General features: G+C 41.9%; 3 protein-coding genes across 4 annotated transcripts; 1 reads left to right on the top strand and 2 right to left on the bottom strand.

Moving 5' to 3' along the window:
- Positions 1-945: 945 nt before the first annotated feature.
- klhl43 (kelch-like family member 43) lies at positions 946-10,861 on the top strand (the record flags this gene model as incomplete). The annotated part of the gene is made up of 7 exons (XM_084563403.1): positions 946-1,161; positions 7,590-7,970; positions 8,058-8,206; positions 8,445-8,791; positions 9,286-9,585; positions 9,778-9,953; positions 10,075-10,861. Exons 2-7 carry the CDS (start codon positions 7,657-7,659, stop codon positions 10,859-10,861), a joined length of 2,073 nt encoding a protein of 690 aa, XP_084419529.1. The 5' UTR covers positions 946-1,161; positions 7,590-7,656.
- Positions 10,862-12,613: 1,752 nt separating this feature from the next.
- Positions 12,614-16,093, bottom strand: rpl11 (ribosomal protein L11). 2 transcript variants are annotated; one of them, XM_084563323.1, is made up of 6 exons: positions 15,987-16,093; positions 15,111-15,261; positions 14,860-14,966; positions 14,221-14,352; positions 12,925-13,035; positions 12,614-12,693 (listed from the first exon to the last, which is right to left on the bottom strand). In XM_084563323.1, the coding sequence occupies exons 1-6, from the start codon at positions 15,990-15,992 to the stop codon at positions 12,664-12,666; spliced, it is 537 nt and encodes a 178-aa protein (XP_084419449.1). In that variant the 5' UTR covers positions 15,993-16,093; the 3' UTR covers positions 12,614-12,663. The 2 variants fall into 2 exon arrangements, with proteins under 2 accessions (XP_084419449.1, XP_084419448.1); XM_084563322.1 differs by lacking the exon at positions 15,987-16,093 and adding an exon at positions 15,357-15,398.
- A 663-nt stretch (positions 16,094-16,756) lies between these two features.
- Positions 16,757-22,770, bottom strand: LOC311500899 (cyclic GMP-AMP synthase). The gene is made up of 8 exons (XM_084562531.1): positions 21,880-22,770; positions 21,539-21,771; positions 19,832-20,054; positions 19,613-19,743; positions 18,810-18,954; positions 17,985-18,084; positions 17,684-17,806; positions 16,757-17,321 (listed from the first exon to the last, which is right to left on the bottom strand). Exons 1-8 carry the CDS (start codon positions 21,935-21,937, stop codon positions 16,931-16,933), a joined length of 1,404 nt encoding a protein of 467 aa, XP_084418657.1. The 5' UTR covers positions 21,938-22,770; the 3' UTR covers positions 16,757-16,930.
- Between the last annotated feature and the right edge of the window lie 71 nt (positions 22,771-22,841).

Here is a 22,841-nt window from a genome sequence, read left to right as displayed (position 1 = left end):
AGAGCAAGATATTTCCTTCAGGATAAGATGAAGACCAAATCCAGAGCTAGTGGCAACTACCTGCATTGGTTGTAGTAAATACGACAAAAACAAATTTAGTGAGGTAATGCTGCAGAGACACAAAAGTTCACACGGAGAGGAGATCGGGGTGGATGGAGGGCTCAGCAAAGCTAAAGAGCTAGATATTTCCTTTAGGAGAGGGTGGAGACCAAAACCGGAGCTAGTGACAGCTACCTGCAGTGGTTGTAGTAAATATGGCAGGAGAAAATTAAGAAGTGAGGTAATGTTATAGAGCCGCAAAGGTTCACATGGAGAGGAGATCGGGGTGGATGGAGGGCTCAGCAAAGCAAAAGAGCTAGATATTTTTCTCAGTAAATGGTGGAGCCCAAACCCAGAGTCATCTTCATTGGTTGTAGTAAATACGATGGGGACAAATTCGGTGAGGTAACGTTATAGAGTCACAAAACGTCACACAGAGAGGAGATGGGGTGGATAGAGGGCTCAACAAAACATTTATTGTCTTTGTTATTTCTTTTAATATAATCTCCATCGTTATTGTTGTATCAATAACAATGAAGGCCCTCTAAATGTAATAAAGTACCCACAACTCAAACTACAAGCTGTTTCCAAATTTAACCCAGTTTATTTTTGTGCCCTCTCGTAACCAAATATCTACCACAGCACTGTCACAACAAATTGTTGATTGGTAATTTTTAACAGTTTACCTGCTGTACATACCTGTTTGTGTGTTTATATATAGGAGAGGAACTAAATCTAAAACCTTAAGCTGGGAGGCCCCAAAGAAGGGGGGTGGTGGAGTGAGGCGGGGCCGGGTGAGAAGAGAGATGGCCTATTATGGGATATCTCTGGAGGGGAGGGCGACGGGGTGTGGGTGCTTCTATTTGGTGGGTGTTGGAGGTGGAAAATTAAAAGAGGAGGGTCTGATGGAGGCTGGGAGGTTGAATCACAGCTTTGGTTTGGATCTTGACACTGACACACAAACACAGACAAACGCACACACACAGCACTCCTGCTAACGGACAGAGGGACGAAGCAAAGACAGGGCAACAAGAACGAAAAAAGGAAGAGACAAGGTTAAAGAGAGCGCGAAGAAAGACAGAAAAAGCAAAGGAAGAAAGGAAAGAAGAGCAGAAGTGAGAGGTAAAATGCTTTTAATTTTATTGCATTACAAGTAAACTGATCACTCTTAAAAATCTTCCAGCCTGTTGACACGAGCAATGGTGCAAATGCACTAAAAAAATGCATTCACTTCTCATGGCGTCTATAATTTATAAATAAAACTGATATTAATGTTTAGCTGCTGAATGGAAACAATGTGAAGCAGCTGACAGTCGCGGCTGGATATTACTGCGCTGCTCATGGCGTCAGAGCTTCGCTTTAAAAACACACACACATATGTGATGCGTTGGTCAGAAACTATAAATACCCTCATGAGATAAGTAAGGAATTCAACTGCAGATGAAAAGTGACAGTGGTGGTGGATGGACAAAACACAAAACACAAAATAACCTGAAAATACAACACAGTTACTGAAAAAACTCTACAAGTCCAGTTACCTTTTTTTTTGGATAACACAGTTACTGGTTAAAAGTTAAATATCATATAAGGCAGCAGTCTTTACACCTCCTTTTTGGTCTACAGATCATGTTAGTGTCTTTCAGCTATTTGTTTTGGTTGTCCAATTTGTAACTTCACAGTTTTTGTTTACTGTAGCGCTCTTATTCTTGTTTTCAGTCGTAGCATGTAGCTGCTTTTTGGATAAAACATCTGTAAAACCTGTAAAATAAATAAATAAATAACTGAACCCTTCATATTCAGCAGCTAGCAACAAACCCAATTAGCAACTAGCTGGTGTAGCATTTAACAGATAAAGGGGCAGATAGAAGTGACCATCAATACAACTCCAGATTAGCAGCTACATGCTAACTGGATGCTACATCTCTTTGCGATTGTTTTGATGGGAGTTACTCAAGGTTGAAATCAGTTGATTAAAGAGATAGTCTGTTTTGCTTTGTGGCAAGCAGCTTGGTGAGAAGATATGTGTGAACCTCATAGTTGCACATTAGAGGTTAGCTTAGCATAAAACAGGAAACAGATAGCCTAGCTCCAAAGTTAAAATCTATGCATGTGCCCAAAGTCTCCAAGCATCGACCACCATTAGCAAATTAAATAGTTAACAAAGGCAGCTTTACTCAGCCATCAACTTTTTTTATAGCAGATTTTCATTTGTAAGCAGTAGAAAGTGTTTATACGCTCAGATCTGGTTGACATCTGACGACTTTATAACGATCTGATTGTTCAGATCTCCAGAGGGAAAGCCGTCAGCTCTATTTATTGTTCTGTAAACACTCCTTACAAAGAAAAAAGCTTAACAAAAACGATCACAAGGCTTTCCTTAATGTCAGCTGTTGGACAAATTAAAGTGTCTTTGCAGAGCTTGATGCATTCAGAACAGCTTCACTGACAAGAACACAAAGGTCAAGGTTTAAAAATAAAATAGCAGGGCCTCTAGTGCTTAGATTACCACACTCCTCCTTTTCTTATACAGCTAAACACTTTATTTTCCACCAAAACACACCATTACTCCCAAGCAGGAAGTTTTCTATCAAATAGATGCTGTTGATTTGATTACCATTGAGCAGATTATGGATGTGAATAAATATCTGTACGCTGGCAGTGATTCAGACTATTTCCGTCCCACTGGATGTTTACATTAATAGATTTAATCTATTACACACATGGATCGATCCATTTAAGACCAAAGGGCTTTAATTAGCATCTGCAGCAGCTTCTTAATGCTCTAAATAAAATCACAATAACTTCCCTGTGTCTTTTTAATAGTTTAGTTAAACTGTATTTTTTCTTGTTCAGGTATCTGCTGGGAATCTGGGTGAGCAGACGAACATCCGACTATATTTACATTTCTGAAAAATAAAGCTTCTCTAAAATGCTTTAAGAACTTGTATTTAACGACTTTTCCTCTGATTAGTGCTCTTATTTTGAAATTAGATGCTGCCGTTGGTTACAGTATATTTATAACTGACGATGATGATGATGATGGTGGCGGTGGTGGTGTTAGTGGTGGTGTTGTTGGTTGGAGGGGGGGCTGAGGTCTGGTTCCCAGTAGGGTGGATGACAGAGCAGCTGCTCTCCGCTCTAACCTCGGTTCCAGATATTTCTGACAGCTGATCGGAGCAAAGATTATTTTCACGACTCTAAATCTCCCACTTACTAAATTTGTTTGAAACGTTGGAAAACACAACAGGCGTGTGGTTCATTTGGTTCACACATAATGAATCCTTCCTGTAGCGCCACCAGCAGGTTGAAGGTTGCCTATAGTTTTAACTTAAAAACTTGGATTTGTAAATAAAATGTGCTGTTGACTATTGACTTTAAGAATATTTTGTCGATAAAACATTACCAAGTGTCATGTTTTAAAAATTATACTTAGAAATCTTTTTGAGGTGTGCTTCATTAGAGTGAAATGCTGCAGAAACTACTGCTACTCCGCTAAGCTAGGCTAGTTGAGCTACTTGTGGTTTTATTATTTTTTTTCTGCATTATGATTTAAGACTTAATTATTGTCATGTTTATGATATGAAACAAATCAGTCTCTCATTATTTGGGCGCATCAAAGTTAAGTTTCCAAATTCAGGGAAGCAGGAAAAGCAGTTAAATTTGATTTAAATTAGCTTAAGCTAACCTAAAAACAAACAAACAAAAAAAGATTTTCTTAAGAATGCTTTGTTGATGTGAATGTGTCCAAATTCACATATTAACCTTTAAAAATATATTTATACGTGTTTTTGAGATGGGTCAAATGCTGCAGTAACTACAGCTACTATGCTAAGCTAGGCTAGTTACTAGCTACTGAAATATTTTATTACCTTTTTTCCTGCACTCTGATTTAAGACTTAGTTATTGTCATGTCTATGGTATTGAACAAATTAGTTCATGAATATTTCAAAGCATCAAAGTTAAGTTTCCAAATTCAAGGAAACAGGAAGAGTAGCTGAATTAGCTTTAAATTAGCTTGTGCTAACCTAAAAACTTTACAAATACAATGTGTAATTGATTTTCTTGAATTAGTGTCCAAATTCACATTTTTACCTTTAAAAATATACTTATAAATGTTTTTAAGGTGTGAAGTACAACAACATTTCATGAGAGTCATATGCTGTAGAAGCTACTGCTACTCTGCTAAGCTATAGGCTAGTTAGGCTACTTGTGATTTTATTACTTTTTTTTTCGTGCATTATGATTTTTAGTTTCTAAATATGTCAAAACATCAAAGTGGCTAAATTAGATTTAAATTCGCTTTAGCTAAGGCTAACAGCTAACTAGCTTGAGTATGATTGATGCAATTGCTTTTTTTGCACCAAATAATAGACTCAGGTTTCTCTCAGACTCACATTTCCTACCTGATTTTACAACTTGAATAACATTTTCTGAGTGGTTATCAGAAAGGGTTCAGTTTATATCAGCAGATTCAAAATTTTTGAAGATAACTCCCTTTGTTTTTGGTCGATCAAATGTGATTTTGTCCTCATCTTCCCCCCTTCTGTCTCCAGGTGACCTTACCAGTGGATGTATCACCTGATGTTTTTAATGTGTCTGGGATCATGAGACTGACAGGGTCACTTTCACAGATCTTAACGCTGCAGCGGTGTCTGATGTAACGAGGTCACTGCTGGACGTTGCTGTTTCATCTGTTTTAAGAGGGATTGCAACATCCAGAGCTGCCGAAGCCTACGCTCTGTGTAACTGTGGGCCCCTCCTCTTCATATGACACCTACAACAGCTGCTGCTCGGGCCCCGTACCGTCCTGTCTCTGTCCATGTGTGGAGCCCCGTTCGCCGGCCAATAGCTGCCATTTAAGGGGGGACGGAAAGAGAAGTGAATCATGTATACGTCTGGTCGCTGCAGCTGAGTTGTTGGTGCTGGAATACCTTTTCCATGAGGATAGAAGGTTTAGAACTAAAGTTACAGCATGGCTGGCATTTTGATTACCTGAGAAGTTTTAGGGGTTCAGGTTTCAGAAGTGGTCGTGTTATAGGAATCGCAAGCATTAATTCAAATGTCCATTAGTTGATGTAATTGAAGACTATCTCATTGACTATAGGCCAACTCGAGCAGCAGAAAAACATGTGGAGTTACTCTTAGTGCTGTTTTCTGGTGTCGGGTTGTTGGTGAGTGTCCGTGAGATGAGTATTTGTAGTGAGTCCTGCACTACTGGCACTAGTTGGACGTTGCTTGGCAGGTTTTCAGCCATTTCAGTTTGTTGAATCTGCTGCAGAAGTTAGAGAGCTCTCTCTGGCTGTGACAGATGTAAACAAAACTACCACGTTGAGTGTTTCATCTTCATCTAAACATTTAAGTAAAGAAATATTTCCACAACAACATGATCATTTGGAATGAATAAACTGTAGACCAACATATTAGCACGAGTCAGGAGAGGCCAGCTCTATTCGACTGTTTGTAGCTCTTCATAGTTTCCGAGCCTCCTAGCTAATAGTATTTCTTCCTGTTTCCCCTTTTTGAATGTCGATTACAGACTACTGCCACCTGCTGATATGAAGAGTAATTTCCTTTCATTCTGATCATTGGCAAAAGTCTTTGTGGTGCGTTCAAGTGCAACTTTCTGGTCCAGACACAATAGACGTCACAGTCGTTCGTTGCCGTTGGTTCTTTGATGTTGGTTTGAAAAGTAGTATGAAAATGTTAAAAGACGGTATGTAGAAACAGATAAATACTTCAATTAATCTGCACTGAACATTCAGATTCTATTTATTTGAATGTATTTGAACTCATCCCAAGGGTATTAAGCTGAAAAGCATGTGGATGACATTAAAATGTTATGTTAGAGCAATCAACAAGAGTCTAAAATTGTGGTAATAAAGCCAACCAGATGTTTGTGTAATTCCTCTCACTGCCAGAAGGGGGCGATACACCTTTTGCACTGTACCTTTAACATTTTTGATGTTTCTGGCTGTGCAAGTGTGAGTATATATGCATTTTCACCTTTAATATTTAATATTGAGTTCAGCTTTTTTAACAAGTTTTGACTTTATTTATTGTTTACATCTCAAATGACACAAAAGGCAACAACATCCGCCCAATCTTCATGCCTCAGCCCGGCCAAAATGTAAAAGTATCTCGAGATATATTCCTTTGATATCACTTTAGATGTGGTAGGGAAACAATCCAGATACCATTTGCTTCTACACCCCCTCGTATCCCCTCTAGACTCTGGTTTGCAGACCTCGGCTCATTGCGAGCATGGCCGCGATTCCCCAGTTGCTCTGTGGTCAAAATACACAGCTTGTGAAGTGCGGCAATGAATACCGAGGGCCGCTATAAACCACAAACCCGACTCTGAGCTGAGCTTTAAATCTGGACAGCCTCACAGCGGACACTCGCAGCTGTCATTCACAGCTACCGGTCCGCAGAGACACAGAGACAGTTTGTCCTCGGGTGAGCCTCAGTAGGAAAAAGAAAAGGTGTTGATTCTCAGTCAGTGTTTGTTGTGTTGTGTCAGAGTTATGAAAATCTGTTAGTGGGATTATTGTGGCCTTCGAATGCAGTGATTTAAAGTCTGGAATTTGTTGATGAACTTTGGTTGTTTGTCAAGAGTGTCACCTGCCACGACGTGTCCCTAATATTATTTATCAAGTGTGGTTTTATGTTTTTATCTTTGGATTAAATTAATAATAATAAAAAAAGAAGAAGTTATTTAGAAATGTATTCAAAAGCCTTTAAAGGACCAGAGTGTAGCATATAGTGACATCTGCTGGCGAGGTTGCAGATTGCAGATTCTATAGTCAGTGTTTAGTTTGTCCTTTCTGGGCTACTGTAGAAAGATGGGTATCTAATTAAGGTGATTTAATGTGATTGAACATGAATGAAAACATAATACAAAGCCAAATATTTTATTTCTACTAAATGACCCTTTTAAATTCGACACACTGGACCTTTAAACAAAAGGTAGCCTACTATATCGGTTTTTGATCTAATGAAACAGATTCACTTGGTTTCTGGACTTCAGACTCTTAATAAATTATACTCAAAACAAGATTTTTTTGCATATAAAATCATAAATATTTAAAGTTATGGAGGAATATCTGATATAAAAATAGTTTGCAAAGCCTTTAAGATGCCATACAAGTATTTGAGGAGTATTTACATACCACAATACAACCTTATTTCTTCTTTTATCACTGTTAAAGTTGCATTATGTCAGCTAATTTAATTTAAATTTAAATCTAAACATACAAATCTGTGAAAGCTTTGGTGAAAGTCTGACAACAACAAAGAAAAACAGTCATTTGTAGCATACAGTGACTATATAAATACTACAGTATGGTTCTCTTCAAGTTTTTTTTTGTGCATGTATTTATGGATAAATGAGTTACAAGAAAATAGGAACCAGGACACATCAAGATTTAGGTTCTGAAGGAATAAAATTCATATATTTTGGTTCATTGTATTAAGAAAACACAGAAATTACCCGATAATAATTAATGTGTTAGTTGTTTTTTAGAAGTCTTTATCTTTCCTCTTTTTTTCAGGTGCTGTGTGCTGTGTGAAAGTAAAGCTCCCGACGAATTCCGAAAACATCTTCACAGAGTAAAAACAATGGCCCCCAAGAAGAAGGCCTCTCGCCAGAAGAAAGCCGCCGTGGAAGCCATCGTTCAGGTGGCCATGGAGACCACCTCATCCCAGCTGAAGGTGGAGAGCCGCGGCGACGGCGTGGTGGTGGTGGAGAGCGGGGTGAAGAAGATCGAGCAGATGGCGGCGCTGGACATCGCTCAGCTGAACAGCCTCAACCTGCCGCTGCCGCCGCCCGTCATCAAGCCCGGCGAGAAGGGCCTCGGCCTGGGCAGCGAGCTCACGAGACCCATGCACGGCAACGCGCTGCTGGAGGAGCTCAGCAAGATGCGCCAGGAGAAGTTAGTCCTGATACTCATCGTTGTTGTGTTCTGAGAAGATGCAGCAGATGAATGTTTTTAATCTTCAATCCGTCTCTTTCTCATCAGGTTCCTGACTGATCTGGAGCTGGCCTGCAAGACGAAGGCCTTCGACGTCCACAAGCTGGTCATCTCCTCCGTCAGCCAGTACTTCAGAGAGATTCTGGCCAAAGACCCTGGCATGAAGCGTCTGGAACTCCCCTCCCTCTCGCCTCTGGGTGGGTTCAAGTCACATAAAGTGGAAGGAAATATAGAAAGTTTACTTAGAATTGATTTTGAAATATGAAAAGACCAGAAATTAGAGTCTTTTAATCTAGAGTAGAGTACATGGAAAGCAGACCCTGGGACTTTAAACATTCCCTCATCTGCAGGGACACATAGGGACACAAACAAACAAACTGCTTCCAACATTTTAGACTTAATGTTTGAGTCAAACATCCCTCCCTCTGTCTTCAGGCCTGGCCAACGTCATCACCTTCGCCTACCTGGGACGCGTCCACATGTCCCTCTACACCATCGGCTGCACCGTCTCCGCCGCCGCCACCCTGCAGATCCCCCAGCTCCTCAAGATGTGCATGGACTTCCTGCTGGCCGAGCTCAACGTGCAGACCTGCGTCTACATCTGGAACATCGCCGCCGCCTACGGCCTGCTGCCCGTGTGCGAAGCCGCCCGCCGCTTCGTCCTGGAGAACTTCGTGCAGTTCGCCGAGACGCCGCTGTTCACCCAGCTGACCCTGGAGCAGATCTCCGCCTTCCTGCAGGACGACTCGCTGCTGCTGCCCTCGGAGGTCACAGCCTTCCAGGTCAGGGATTAAACATCGTGTTTATAGAGCCAAATAGTCACTTCTCGTTTCCTAACTGAGGCGACACTTTCAGCATCAGCTCGTTGGCCCCTCTGGGACTTCCTTCTATTTTAATCCAGACCTAAAAACAGACCCCAGACCAGCTGTTCAGAGTCAGGAATCCAAAACCAGTCACCTGCAGGTCGACTGCGAGCACAAGTATAACTCGCACTGTATGCCAGAGAGGAACTTGTTATTAATATACAACTCCTTTATAGATGTAAATAGACAGACAGCTGAGGAGGAGAGTTCAGTATTTATAAATGGATGAAACATAAATCTGTTGGCACTAAAACTGGCACTCCTACTGTACATATTTGGTTTTATATCATGAAAATCTGACAAAATATTTCCTCTGGAAGATTTAGGAAGAAAATCTCCTATAAATCCATCATCAAACCTTTTAAAACACAGTGTTAGGATTTTGAACACGTTCCTTTCCTGTCCTCCTCCAGCTCGTCATGAAGTGGCTCGACTTCGACGCCTCCCGTCAGGCCCACGCCGCAGAGCTCCTGTCCCACGTCCGCTTCGAGACCATCCCGGCCGGCGAGCTGGTGAGCCAGATCCAGCCGGTGCCCCGCATGATGCTGGACCCCCAGTGCCACCGCCTGCTGGTGGACGCCATGAACTACCACCTGCTGCCCTACAAGCAGAACACCCTGCAGTCCAGGCGCACGCAGGTCCGGGCCGGCCAGCAGACGCTGCTCACCGTCGGAGGCCGCCCGTCGCTCACCGAGAGAGCTCTGAGCCGTGAGGTCGGTGTCAGGGTTCCCAAAAGTCTCAGAAGAAACATGCATGGTGTTTAAAAACCAGAAAAGTGTTTGAGGTTGTTATGCAGCCCTGAGTCTTGCCCGCAGGCTTCACAAGAGCAGTGACCTCTATTTAGACTGACAGACCTTTTAGATTATCCATACTCATTGAAACCTTTCGACACTTTCGGTGTGCAGGTGCTGTGGAGGGATCCCCGTGAAGGAGCAGCCACCTGGCGCCACCTCAGCCAGCTGCCCGCCAAGAGCTTCAACCAGTGCGTGGCTGTGATGGACGGCTTCCTGTACGTGGCCGGAGGAGAGGACCAGAACGACGCCCGAAACCAGGCAAAGCACGCCGTCAGCACCCTCAGCAGGTGAGAGGACGGACGAGGACAAAATATTAAGAATCCGAAGTCAAGAAAACAGTCTGGGCTTGTCCAGATGTGATTTGCTCAACTGGAAACAGCTCTTTACTGACTCCTTTGCCTCCATCAGGTACGACCCTCGCTTCAACACCTGGCTCCACCTGGCCAGCATGCGCCAGCGCCGCACCCACTTCTCCCTGGCTGCCAGCGGCGGCCGCCTGTTCGCCATCGGCGGCCGCAACGTGGAGGGCCTCCTGGCCACCACCGAGAGCTACCTGCCCTCCTCCAACACCTGGCAGATGCGTGCCCCCATGGAGATGCCCCGCTGCTGCCACTCCAGCGCCACCCTGCCCTCTGGAGACATCCTGGTGACCGGCGGCTACATCAACTGCGCCTACTCCCGCTCCGTGGCCTGCTACAACGTGGACATGGACACCTGGACCGAGAAGGCGCCCATGGAGACGCCCCGCGGCTGGCACTGCTCCGCCGCCCTCGGGGGGAAGGTGTACGTGGTGGGAGGAAGCCAGCTGGGGCCCGGCGGAGAGCGAGTGGATGTGCTCTCCGTGGAGGTCTTCTCCCCTGAGAGTGGATCCTGGAGCCGGGCCGCCCCCCTCCCGCTGGGCGTGAGCACCGCCGGCCTCTCCCCTCTGGCCGAGAAGCTGTACCTGCTGGGCGGCTGGAACGAAGCGGAGAAGCGCTACAAGGCGGCCGTGCAGAGGTACGACCCGGCCACGGACAGCTGGTCCATGGCCGAGGACCTGCCCGAGCCCACGGTGGGCGTCTCCTGCTGCACCCTGACCCTGCCGCCGCGCCACGCGCCGCGCCGGCAGCAGCACCGCAACACCCGGGGCAACGAAGACCAGCATCAAAAGAGCAGAGAGGGCAGCATGGCGCCATCACAAACCACCACCGCATAGAAAGAGATAGAGAGAGGGGACGGTTCAACCTCAGGACAACATCTGGATCATGCCAGACACCTTTTCTGTCCATGTGGAAAAGTTTAATCAACTAAAGACCTGATGATTATTACGGTTTATAAAGCTTTAATGAAGGATTTGATAACTAATACTACTACTGTTAGTCTTTGAAGGTTCTTGGTCATCCAGGTGATGATTTATCTAAAAGAAGAAGGGCAACTGAGCTCTTTTAGTTCCCTGAAGATGTTTCATCCAAGAAGCGTCTTCATTTCTAAGAGTTTAATTTGTCCAATTTGATGGTTTCTAAAGGTCCGTAGACAAGCGTCCTCCCAATGTGGTTAAAGAAAAAACATTTGAGGTTTAATTTAAGTTGGAGCCAGAAGAGTACAGAAGAAAAAGAGCATCGGTCCAAAGGTGAAGGTTTAATTATTAGATGGATGCAGAGCAGGTGGAGGCATGAGAGGGAACAGGTGGATGGATGGAGGACGGGGAAAAAAAAAAGAAGATGGAGGCACGGGTTCTTGTGTCCGAGGGAGAATATCTGAACGAAAGTCACTGTGAATCCGCCGGTGTACAAAGATGTATCTAAGCAGAGTGTGTGAAAATGTGTGTATGTGTGTGTGTGTGAGAGCGAGCGAGCGAGGAGTGTGTGTCTGTGTGTTTGTTTGTGTGTCCACTACAGGAATATGAGCCAATTCACAACAAAAAAAATATATATTAAGATTTCTCATCAGCAAACTGGAGCGGTAAACAAAACCTGTTTATTGATTTATTTATTTATCTGAAGTAGAGCAGCTAAGAAAATAAAAATATAATAAAAAAAAAGAAGTAGAAATAGTGGTTGAAGACGAACATTTTATAAGTGAAGTGAAGCTTGACGACTAAATAAATAAATAAATTTAAAAGCATTTATTGGCTTTAATAAACTACTAAGGTTTCAAGTGATATTTAGAAAAAAATGCATAAAAACCAGAAAAATATAAAAAAAACAAAGAATAAAGCTTATCTGACCGTCTTATAAAGTTAAAAGAGCTGTGGAGTAATTTAAGGATCAATTTGATCAATATCAAGAGGATAATGTGGATCCATTGATCGTCTGAATCTCTGTATTTGTGTCTGTGGAGAATCAATAAAGACAATCTGACCAAAACGTGTCGACTCAGTCTCTTTTATTAACGTCAAGACTATAAATCAGTGTGAATGAGGCGTCCTTTAAGCCATTTATGAATATTTTTATGTCCCAAACTAAGTTGCACCAATTTGCCATAACATTATAACCACCTATGCCCAATATCACATACATCCTGACCCTTCAAGGCTCAGACTCCTCAGATCCTGTAAGTCCTGCAAGAGTTGGACTCGTCAACACCTTGAACTTGCCGTATTCCTCAAGACATTCCTGAATCATGGAGCGTTATCCTGCTCAAAGAAGCCATCAGGGAATACCGTCTCCATGAAAGGTATATGCATGGTCCACAGCAGAGCATGAGCAGGAGGTGAAAGTTACACCGACATGAACGTCAGGATCAAAGGTCGCCCAGGAGAACATTAAACAACTGGATGATCATATTGGAGGATGAAGTTTGTGTTGTTGTTGACACAGTTTGAACAACTTGTGTCCCAACATATTGACCCAGATTAACAAAAGAAGGTGGTGCATTGTGGTTGTGTTTGACCCTCAACTATGTTTCAGTGGTTTGTATTTAAGTGTTTTTTTTTTTCAACTCTGTAGTAACGACACAAAACAAAAACTGAATTTTTTTCCATTTTATTTGTTACAAACAAGATCAGAAGAAGGTCCTTTACTTGCCGGGGAGGATGATACCGTCGTACTGAAACAGAAAAAGAAATAAGTTGTAGTTAAATGTTGAGAAATTAAAATTAAAACAGCACCTTCTAGATTTAACGTTTCTCAAAGCTGTTGACGATGTATTAATCTCAGCCACAGAAACTCAAACTTCAGTTTAAAAGTGCTATAATGTTAAGTTAAAAAAAACTTCTGACATAAGGCAGGAATATGATAACTCTCTCTCAGGGTTTCCTTTGACGCTTCGTGAACTCACTTTCTGCTGGAACCAGCGCATGGCCTCCTCTTTGCGGATGCGGTGCCTGAAACCGATGCGGCCTGTTTTCCGCTTCTTGTCAGCAATGCTGAAACCGGGTCTGCCCAGAACCTGAACGCAGAGAGAGAGAGAGGGAGAGGGATCAGAAAAGCTTCGGCTAAACAACAACGGTGGCTCAATCTGGTCTTTGGCCTTTTTAACAGCTGAATAGATGACTCAAGAACTGATAATTTCTTTGTGCATGCCCTAAACGAACTCCAGCCTCAGAAATGTGGTCTGGTTTGGGACGTCCTGGACCTCAGAGAAACTACCATGAACCGGTAGTAATCCAAGTACTAAAGGCCAAAGCAGCAAGAATCTACCTCTGAGAACAGGTGGAGACGTTTCCGCTCTGCAGCTCAAATAGTTTATCTTTCAACCTAATGTAATTTAATTGTGCGTCTTCACTATATTTTATTTTCTAATCATTTTCAAGCTTTGTGTTCTGCATGTAGGGCTGGTAGCGCTACTCATTTCCTGAATCAGCGTGAATCAGATTCAACTCATTACACCATTTCAAAACAATTTTAGATTTTCACAACACTAACGTCTTTGGATCCAGACATTTGTGGCGTTTACAAAATATTTTCCCTCCAGTTTTACATCTTTCACGCGTCTTTGCTTTTGCCGTCATACTTTTTAAATCCAATCAGCGTTCAGACCTCAATGTCGGAGCTTCTCTCATGACTAATCTCACTGCACGGTTTGGCAAGATGTAACGAGGGAAAAAGGTCACGCAAGACGGCGAGATAGATTTCTAACGGCAGGAAATGACACGTATTTAAAAATATTTAATATTTATTCCACAGGAAAGCAGGGCTTTACTTGTTCTGCTGTGATGTGATACAAATGTGAACGCTGAACTACTTTCAATTAACTCTCCAGGTGCAGTATTCCTGAGTTACTAGGACCACACTCTGTGCATATAAATTAGTCAAATTAAATATTTTCCGAAGCAGCTTCTAACAGATCCTGTGATCAGCCTCGGCCAAAAGCGCTTCCCACGACTGACCATAATTATTTGAATTAAATGCTACAAATTCACGACAAACAAGTGCATGCACACAAAACAAGCTGCTACAACAAACATTTGACGAGCTAAATATTTGTAGAATAAATTCAACTAAAGCCTGAGAACTCGTCTCCTGCATCGCTTCATTTTTAAACCTGAGATCTCAGGGTTTTACTACATTAAATACAACGTGTTCAGGAGCCGCTATCAGCGCACCAACACCGCTTTCCGTCCGTGTCACTCACCACGTAGAAGTCCAGTCCGTAGATGCCGATGCTGGGGTCGTACTTGATGCCCAGATCGATGTGCTCCTGGATGCCGAAGCCAAAGTTTCCGGTGTCGGAGAAGTTGTTCTTTCTCAACTCGTACTCACGCACCTGGAGGCGGGAGGAGGAAAGCAGGATTTAAGAAACCAGCCGTCTTGACTAAAAATATATTTTCAATCCTTTATTAAGGATTTTTAGTGACATTTCTAGTGAAGCTTCTTGAACATTTGGAGATGTCGACACCTTTCTGCATTGATGACTCCAGTTTCTCTTTTACATCTTACATGTAGGCTTCATAACATCTTGCAACTTAAGTTTCTGTTGTCTGTAAAACATCTGAAACTAATGAACACTTTTTTTGTCCAACCAACACCTACAGATACAGAAGCCAGAAGATGATATACGCCTAAAACGTTCAAGTTTTCTGTCTTAACAAATTTTTGAAGCTTTAATCCAAACTGAAATCCTGATGTTTGATATTCCTGATAAGGAAAGGTGGATATTTGTAATTTAAGTACTCAACAGACGGCTCCAACCTTCAATGACGAGCCTTTATAAAAGAAGAATATGTTGCAGACGTGTGAACAAAACAGGATAAAGACGACATTTCTGTCTCACCTTGAGTCCCTTCTCCAGGATCTCCTCGGCTTTGGCACCACGGACGGTACAATGGACAGCAATCTTTTCATTTCTGCGGATACCGAAGGATCTCACAGTGTAGCGGGCTGCGACAAAAAAAAAAAAAAACAGAAAACCCCAAACTTTAAAAATCTGACGAGTGTATGCCACACTTTCCTGAACCTAAATCTGTCCAATACTAGTCTACATTAGGTTAGGACACCTGATGGGGTTTATTTTGTGACACTGACCCTTGGAGAAGACGGGAGTCTGCCCCGTGAGCTGCTCCAGCACCTTAGCAGCTCTGGTCAGTCTGTCTCCACTCTCACCGACGCAGATATTCAGGCAGAGCTTGCGGATGCGAAGCTCTCTCATGGGGTTCTCCTTCTTCTCACCTTGGTCCTGGAGGAGTAAAAAAAAAAATTTGTTACTCAGTGCTAAGAATTAACAAAACCAAAACGTACAACAACACCTGGCTCCAGCAAAATACCCCACACCTTGTCAACTACTGCTGCTGCTGCCATGTTGAGTTTACCTACTAGCTAAACCCTGCTAACAAGCTAGCATAAGCGAGAAAGATGATTTTAAAGTCTGTTCAAGAAAACGAGCTTCGATCCAACATTCAGTCTATTCTGGTCTGTGATCCACTGAGTCCTGACAGAGATCTGCTCTGCTCCAACATCAAACTCCCACCAGACTCAGACCAACACATGCCGGCCGGAGGACATGTCCGTACATATCCCCGCTACTTAGCCCCGTTAGCATTATCACAGATCACGTACGTGCCGAGAAATAAAACGACCTCAAATCCAACTTAAGACACACAGAATAAAGATAGACGTGTCTATTGTTTAGCCTAAGTGACATAACCGCACTGCAATCACATTTTTTATAACGGAAGTATGAGTTCCTAGCAGCTAGCCTGTTAGCATCCCTCGGTTTTACACTTTAAACACTATTCTGTCAGGTTTGTTGAAGAAATACGACTTTAGTTTAATGTTTCATAGTTTAGCCTATGTCTCTGTAAAGTGCGGAGTTGTTGTGGTGCCCCTACAGCTCCGATGATTGTGGATTTCAACTGTAACTTCACATTTCAACGCCATCGTATGATGTGATACGCTACTCACCGCCATGTTGGATCACTAGAAGAGGACGTTACGTTTCCGGCGGCGGATATTTATAGCGGTGTGTCCAACGCAAATATATCCGGGTAAACACCACAGTAACACAAGGGTTCCGGGTTCAGTAAAATGGAAAATATTACAGAACAAACGATGAAATTATGTTATTTTATGGCCAGAAGAGATAAAATTTTAAACAAAAGCTTTATAATATGTTTTTTGATTATTTAACATGATTATTCAATGTATTTTAGTCAAGCTGATACAATAAATAGCAGCTAGTTCATCAGAAATTGTATTCATGGGTTTCATCAGGTCCCTTTCCACAGGTGTTTTAATCAAGCACCATGCAGTCTACATTCATAATCTAGGTGCTTGATTTTAAACACCTGTGGAAAGGGACCTGGTGAAACCCATGAGTATGCAACAATCTTGCTTACTGATAAAAACTGTTTTTAAGCAGAAATATATAAAACTTTATAATTTCTAGCTTTTCAAAGAAGATCCACGTCTTGTCTGCTTTAGATAAACTGAGATTCTTTTTGTTTTGCTCAGACATTCAGATAAGGCCTTTATAAAGTCCATTCATTTAAGGCCTTTGTTTAATTAGTAAAGTCTATTACGCTCATTTTTGTGACAATAGCATCACATTGCTTGGCAAACAGCACAAAACGGTATTTAATTAAATTTGAAATTCGGAGGAAAACAAATAATACACAGGGGAATTGATTGTCAGTGCCAAATAAATAATGAGGAACTGGAAACCTGAATATGTGACGAAATGTTTATTGAACAAACACGAAGAAAACATAAACGACACAGTCAAATTATTATACCATTGATAATGTCACAACTAAATTTGAATTAGAATAAATAATGATTTATTTTTTGTCGCTTCACATATGTCTTCTGTTTTGATATCCTGTTGATATCTGTTCCATTTAATTCATTTATCTTCTTGCAAAAAACAGGACACAAAACAAAAGCAAAGCAAACATCAGGACCAGTTTGATTGCTGTAAAAGGTGTAGCATTCACAGAGTGATCTGAAGTCACTAAGGGGGCCTTGTTGTCGAAGATTTCTGCTGAAACAGTCACTGGTTTCAGAGGTGGGACTGGAGCTGGAGGCTTCAGCAGGGGCAGGCCTTCCCTCCTCTGCTGCTCCAGGGCGTTGACAAGGAAAGTCAGCATTCTGCGTGGGACGACGGCCGTGGAGAAGAGGTTGCATTCTGGGACAAAGAAGTGAGGGAGGTCTCCTCTGCGTGCGCGGTCCTCCAGAGCACCGATGAGGTGCAGGAAGCAGGCGGGAAGGCGCTGAGGAGCCCACATGGAGTCCTTGTACCTAAATAAAATGAGATTTGTGTTGCTGTTCAGCTGCAGGTTTGTTATGTTGTGTCATTTAAATGAGGCCCATTTGTTTTTTCATTATATTATATTTATAAAGCCTTAAATGTAATATATCACCTAATTCTGTGTTACATATATTAGCCAACTTCATTTTAAGAATTCAGTTTCTATTGTACACCTCTTTTCACAATAAATGAGCACTAGAGCCTCCACGCCACTAATGCCAAGGGGCCTGGGTTATCAATAACTCGTTGGCTGTTGCAGGTGCGGTCTCGGGTTAATTGATAGTGGTAGATAGTGTCACCATTTCTACATCTGCATTTATTCCAACCTTGAAAACATGAGTTTGAAGAGTACCTGGAGGCCATAGTGTGGAAGAAGGTGGTCTTCCCATGATACGAGCAGAGATCTTCCAGCTCTTTGGGAAAACGTTGTTTCAGACCCGCAATCAGAGATTTGAGGAGCATTAAGCATGGCTTTCTGTGACAGAGAAGATTCAGTTAAAGTATGAAGTAAACAGTCCAAAATTAACTTTCCCCTGGAGAATTATGACAATTATTGTTACTAGTGCAACAGACTGGTAGCTCACCCACGGATCAATACCAAACACAGTGAGGAGATGTAAAAACTACACTTCTAAAACAGTTCAGAGTCTCACCGGCAGCATCTGGTGGCGTTTGTCTCGCAGCAGGTTTTCTTGTTGCCGTGAGACATGATGATTTTCTTCTCGATGTGAGAGAAAGAAATCCTCCAACTCTCTGAAGAGGAACAGCGAAACAAACTTGTGAGATGGCATGAAAAACTGACACAGTTCGTCACAGATCTGTGAGGAGACGTTTACTTCGCTTTGCTTAGTCATATATCACTTTTAAAAGAAGAATAAAAACTGATAAAATGGAATAAAAGAAACACACAAGTACAAGCCAAACATAAAAGAATGATGTAAGGCAATAAAGTGAATAATAAATCCACAACCCAAGAACATCACCAGGGCAACATAATGAACCAGGTACAATGTGAAAATGTGCCGCTTAAAAAGGTTTTACATCCCTCAGCGTTTTCTACATTTTTGCATAAAAATGACTCAAAACATCATCAGATTAGCGCAGAAGTCACTAAAGTAGACAAAGAGAACATAATCAAACAAATAAAAAAGTTTATCCAGGAAAGTGAGCCAATATTACATAGCTGCAAAAGTGCACCTCTAGAATTACGAGTTAAAATCAATGTACTCAAGACTGAAGTGTGCTTCAGTGTCTCATTTTGTTTTAATAAATCAGGGATTTGTCTCAGTCTGATCTCATCTTTGTTTTGAATTCTACATAATATCAAAAATCTTCAACTGAAATCTAATACAAAACAATATCATATGCACATGGTACAATTTTAAATGATTTAAATTCAAATGTAAGTATTTTGGTGATGTGGCACAAAAACAGAAGGGTTTCCTGTCTTCTAGCTTGGAGACGTAACTTCCTCTCACCTTTAGCGTCCTCGCTGAGGTTTCTTCCTTTCTGTCTCTTTGGTACAAAGAAACAGGGCAAGCTTTTGAATTCCTGGCGACCCTTCTTGCCCAGCCAGTTGTCCACCTCTGGACCACTACGGACAGCGGTGGGCCAGCCTGGAACCTACAAACAGACAACATGAAAACATTTATGTCACATTAGGTACATTACTACTGCTGCTATAAACCGTCTTTTAGTCTTTCGTTGCATATATACATTCATAAATTAGTTTTAGACTATGTTACGGCCCTAGTGCCGCTATGGTTGTTGTGGTGTGTTTGTGTCTCTCTCTCCCACTCTCCTCCTCCTCCAGGTGATCGCCCCTCCTCCGACCAGCAGCCGTTTCCACTCAGGTAATCAGCTGATCCTGGTTAAAGAGTGGAGGAGAGGTGCGGCCCGGAGAGAGAGAGATGGTGGACCACAGTGGTGGAAGCGTGAGGTTGACTTTGCTTGTTGGAACTCTGAATGGTGAAGTACTGACTAATCTTTTCTGTGGAAAAGATGGGTACTAATCTTTCTTGGTTTTTCCCCCCAGGTGTGGTGGCGCCTTTAGTTTGTTTGTGGCTGTCGGTCGTGGTCGGTCGTGTTTAGTTTTGTGACCAGCTGTCTTAGCTATCATTAGTATTTTGTTTTTGAATAAAGAACCATTCTTTACACACAGTTATCGGTCTCTGTGTCGCTTTCCCTTTTACCCGGAAACAATTTTCTTTTGTTTTCCTCCCTTCATCCCCTGGCTACATACTCGGGAGGTAACAGACTAACACAAAAAAGACATAGTTACCTCCAGTGCAGGAACCACGTCCACAGAGATCAACTCGTCGCTGTTTTTCTCAGTTCTGCACAGAGACAAGGTGCATGCCGGGCTGTAAATTCGCTTCCTGTTCATCTCCCAGCGACAGCGTTTATCAGGCACTGGAAACAAGAAGCAACAAAAAGTTGAAATAAACCTGCCTCCTTCTAACTTCAATCGTATCAAATTATCAGAGGAAGAGCAGACAACCTTCATAGGTCTTGAGGAACTTGCGAACCAGGCGATGCATCTCACTGAGGATCTGGCTTGATGACAGCGTGAGCTTGTTCTCCAACAGAAAATCCTGTATGGGGGTCCTGGTGGGCCGCGCAAGATCGATCCGGTAGAACAGACCAGCATCGAGCTGGCTAATGTTGAAGCGTGCAGTCGTCTGAAGCTTCAGCATTATGTCAAACTCGTCTGCATTGTGGATCTGAGGCAGGAAGCCAAATGAAATATATTGTCAATAATATATTTATAAATAATAGTGTCACATCATGTTGTGTCTTGTCATGTGTTATATGTAATATTAAGTCTCTTATCTCTCATCACAACACATTTTATAGCAACGTATCATAACATGTTGTGACGTATTCACTCATATCGTTTTGTACCATGTCCTGTCATATTGTATTGTATTGTGACACAATGAAACCTATTGTAATGCATCTTCTCATAATGCATCATACTGAACACATTATATTATATGTATCATATTGTATCGTATTGTATTATGTTGCAACATGCCGTGTTATGTCATGTCACTGTATTGTGTCGTGGTGTATCATAACATAATGAATCATATTGTATTTTATCGCAATACAACGTATCGTGACATATCGTGACATATCGTATTGTATCGCAATGTAACGTAACGTATCATTTTAGATACGTAACATATTGCATCATAACGCAACGTAACATAACGCAGCGTAACGTAACGTAACGTAACGTAATGTAACGTAAGGTTATTGAACGTAACGTAACGCAACGAAACATATCGAATCATATTGTATCATAATGTAATGTATCATGGTGTATAGATTTGTATCGTATCGTATCGTATCGTATCGTAAAGTAACGCAACGCAACGCAACGCAACGCAACGCAACGTAATGTAACATATCGTATCATACTGTATCATAACGTAACTATCATGGCGTATAGATTCGTAACATATCGTAACGTAAGGCAACACAACAGAACGTAAAATAGTGTATCATATTGGATCATAACGTAACATATCATGGAGTATAGATTCGTAACATATCGTAACATAACGCAACACAACGCAACATATCGTATCATATTGTACCATAAGGTAACGTATGGCGTATAGATTCGTAACATGTCATAATTTAACGTAATGTAACGCAACACAATGTGACATAGCGTATCATGCTGTATCATAACGTAACGTATCATTGCGTATAGATTCGTAACATATCGTAATGTAACGTAACACGATACAACGTAACGTAGCGCATCATATTGTATCATAACGTAACGTATCATGGCGTATAGATTTGTAACATATTGTAATGTAACGCAACGCAACGTAACGTAACGCAACGTAACGTAACATAGCATAACGTAACGTAATTTGTTGTAACAAACAGCACTCTATCAAATTGTAAGGAATCAGTTATAAATTCCATTTCTACAAAGCAAATAATGTTCAGTTTTAAGTGAGACTGTTGAGGACTATTATTTCAGACGGTACGCTGTCATGATCTGCACCTCTGGACCATCATGCTATATTCTACAGTATTTCCATGTCATGTATGAATCTTTCTATAAATCCTTTTTTGTTATCCGAGATGAATAAGATTTGCTCGAGTTTGTTTATTTATTTTTTATTTTTTTAAAAGTGAGACTTATACTGCAGACACTGTGAGTAATTTATCATGACCTCACCTTAACTTTCTCAAAGTAGCTGCCAGTGGTGAGGAAGTCCACTGACTGGAAGAAAGGCTGGTCGTTGTTGCTCTTGAGGAATTTCAGCAGGTTTTCGCGGAAGTCGTTGACCACCTCGGCAGCCCATCGCCGGTCTGCCTGCCGGAGCTTGAGGTCTTTAGCGTTGAATTTGATCCAGCTGGCCAGTTCTGGGGAGATGGCAGCGGGCTCCTCAACCACGTTGGATTCCTCATCTGCAAAGTGACAAAGATGAGAAACTGTATAGAGTGTTTTATGTATGAAGTTAATATTGTACCCGACCACAAAGAATTATTAGGTACTTTGAGTGTCTGTGGCTTCACCTGGTTGTTTCTGAACTTTCAGCCTTTGTCTCACTGATGGACTGTCCTCTCTGTCCATAGCTCACTCGTCCGGGCCTGTATGTTTATGTTGGAGACTGCAATGATATCTATTGGTTTGTGGTAAAAAAAAACACAACTCAGTCTCCACAGAGCTTAAACATGGGGCTTCATTTACTTATGTGAAAACAGGCAGAACACACGTCTGTATCTACAAACTACAGCTTCCAAAATGAAAACATGAAGTTGAATCAGCAGCTCAGTTTAAAGTGCATCTAATACACTTGTGCAGGATGTTATGTAAGCCTGGATTTGTTTCACTGGTGTAAAGAGGAGGGAAGTCCATGATTTAGTTCCACGCGTGTCAGGTCAACCTTTAAACCCTTTTAAAATAAAACCCTGGTGACTTATAGCTCCGTTGGGTGTGGTCTCAAACACACACTGGACAAAACATCCAGAGTTTCCAATAAATAAACTCTAGTTTCAGGCTTTAGACTCATATTCATCTGCACTGCGGTAACGCTGTACGCACACACAATCACTTGACTCATGCCTTTAAAAGCACAGCACAAACTGCATCCTCCATAAATGATCACCCAGGTGGGTTACCGCCTTCCTGACACTGATTCAACACAAACTGAACATTATAACAGTCATAAAGGAGGACTTAGTGCGGGATATTAGAAAGCATTTGTCTTCGCTGGTGTACCTAATGAAGTGGCCGGGTTGTACATTACAGCAGAGCAGGTTACAACATTTACAAACAGCCATAGCTTCATCGTGCCTCTACATTGTATTGTGAGTTTCAGCATAATTAGTTTTTGGGACGTATATAGGGTCACAAACAAGGCTTTAAAACCTTCTTTAAAATGGTCTGAAAATGGATTCACTATTTAATCTAATTACAAACAATATACAGTCAAAATGTGTTCACAAATCATCTGAATGAACTACACAGCTCTGCA

This window comes from Chelon labrosus, assembly GCF_963514085.1.
Source record: "Chelon labrosus genome assembly, chromosome: 16".
Taxonomy (NCBI): Eukaryota; Metazoa; Chordata; class Actinopteri; order Mugiliformes; family Mugilidae; genus Chelon; species Chelon labrosus.
This window is presented reverse-complemented; position numbering and strand designations above follow the sequence as displayed.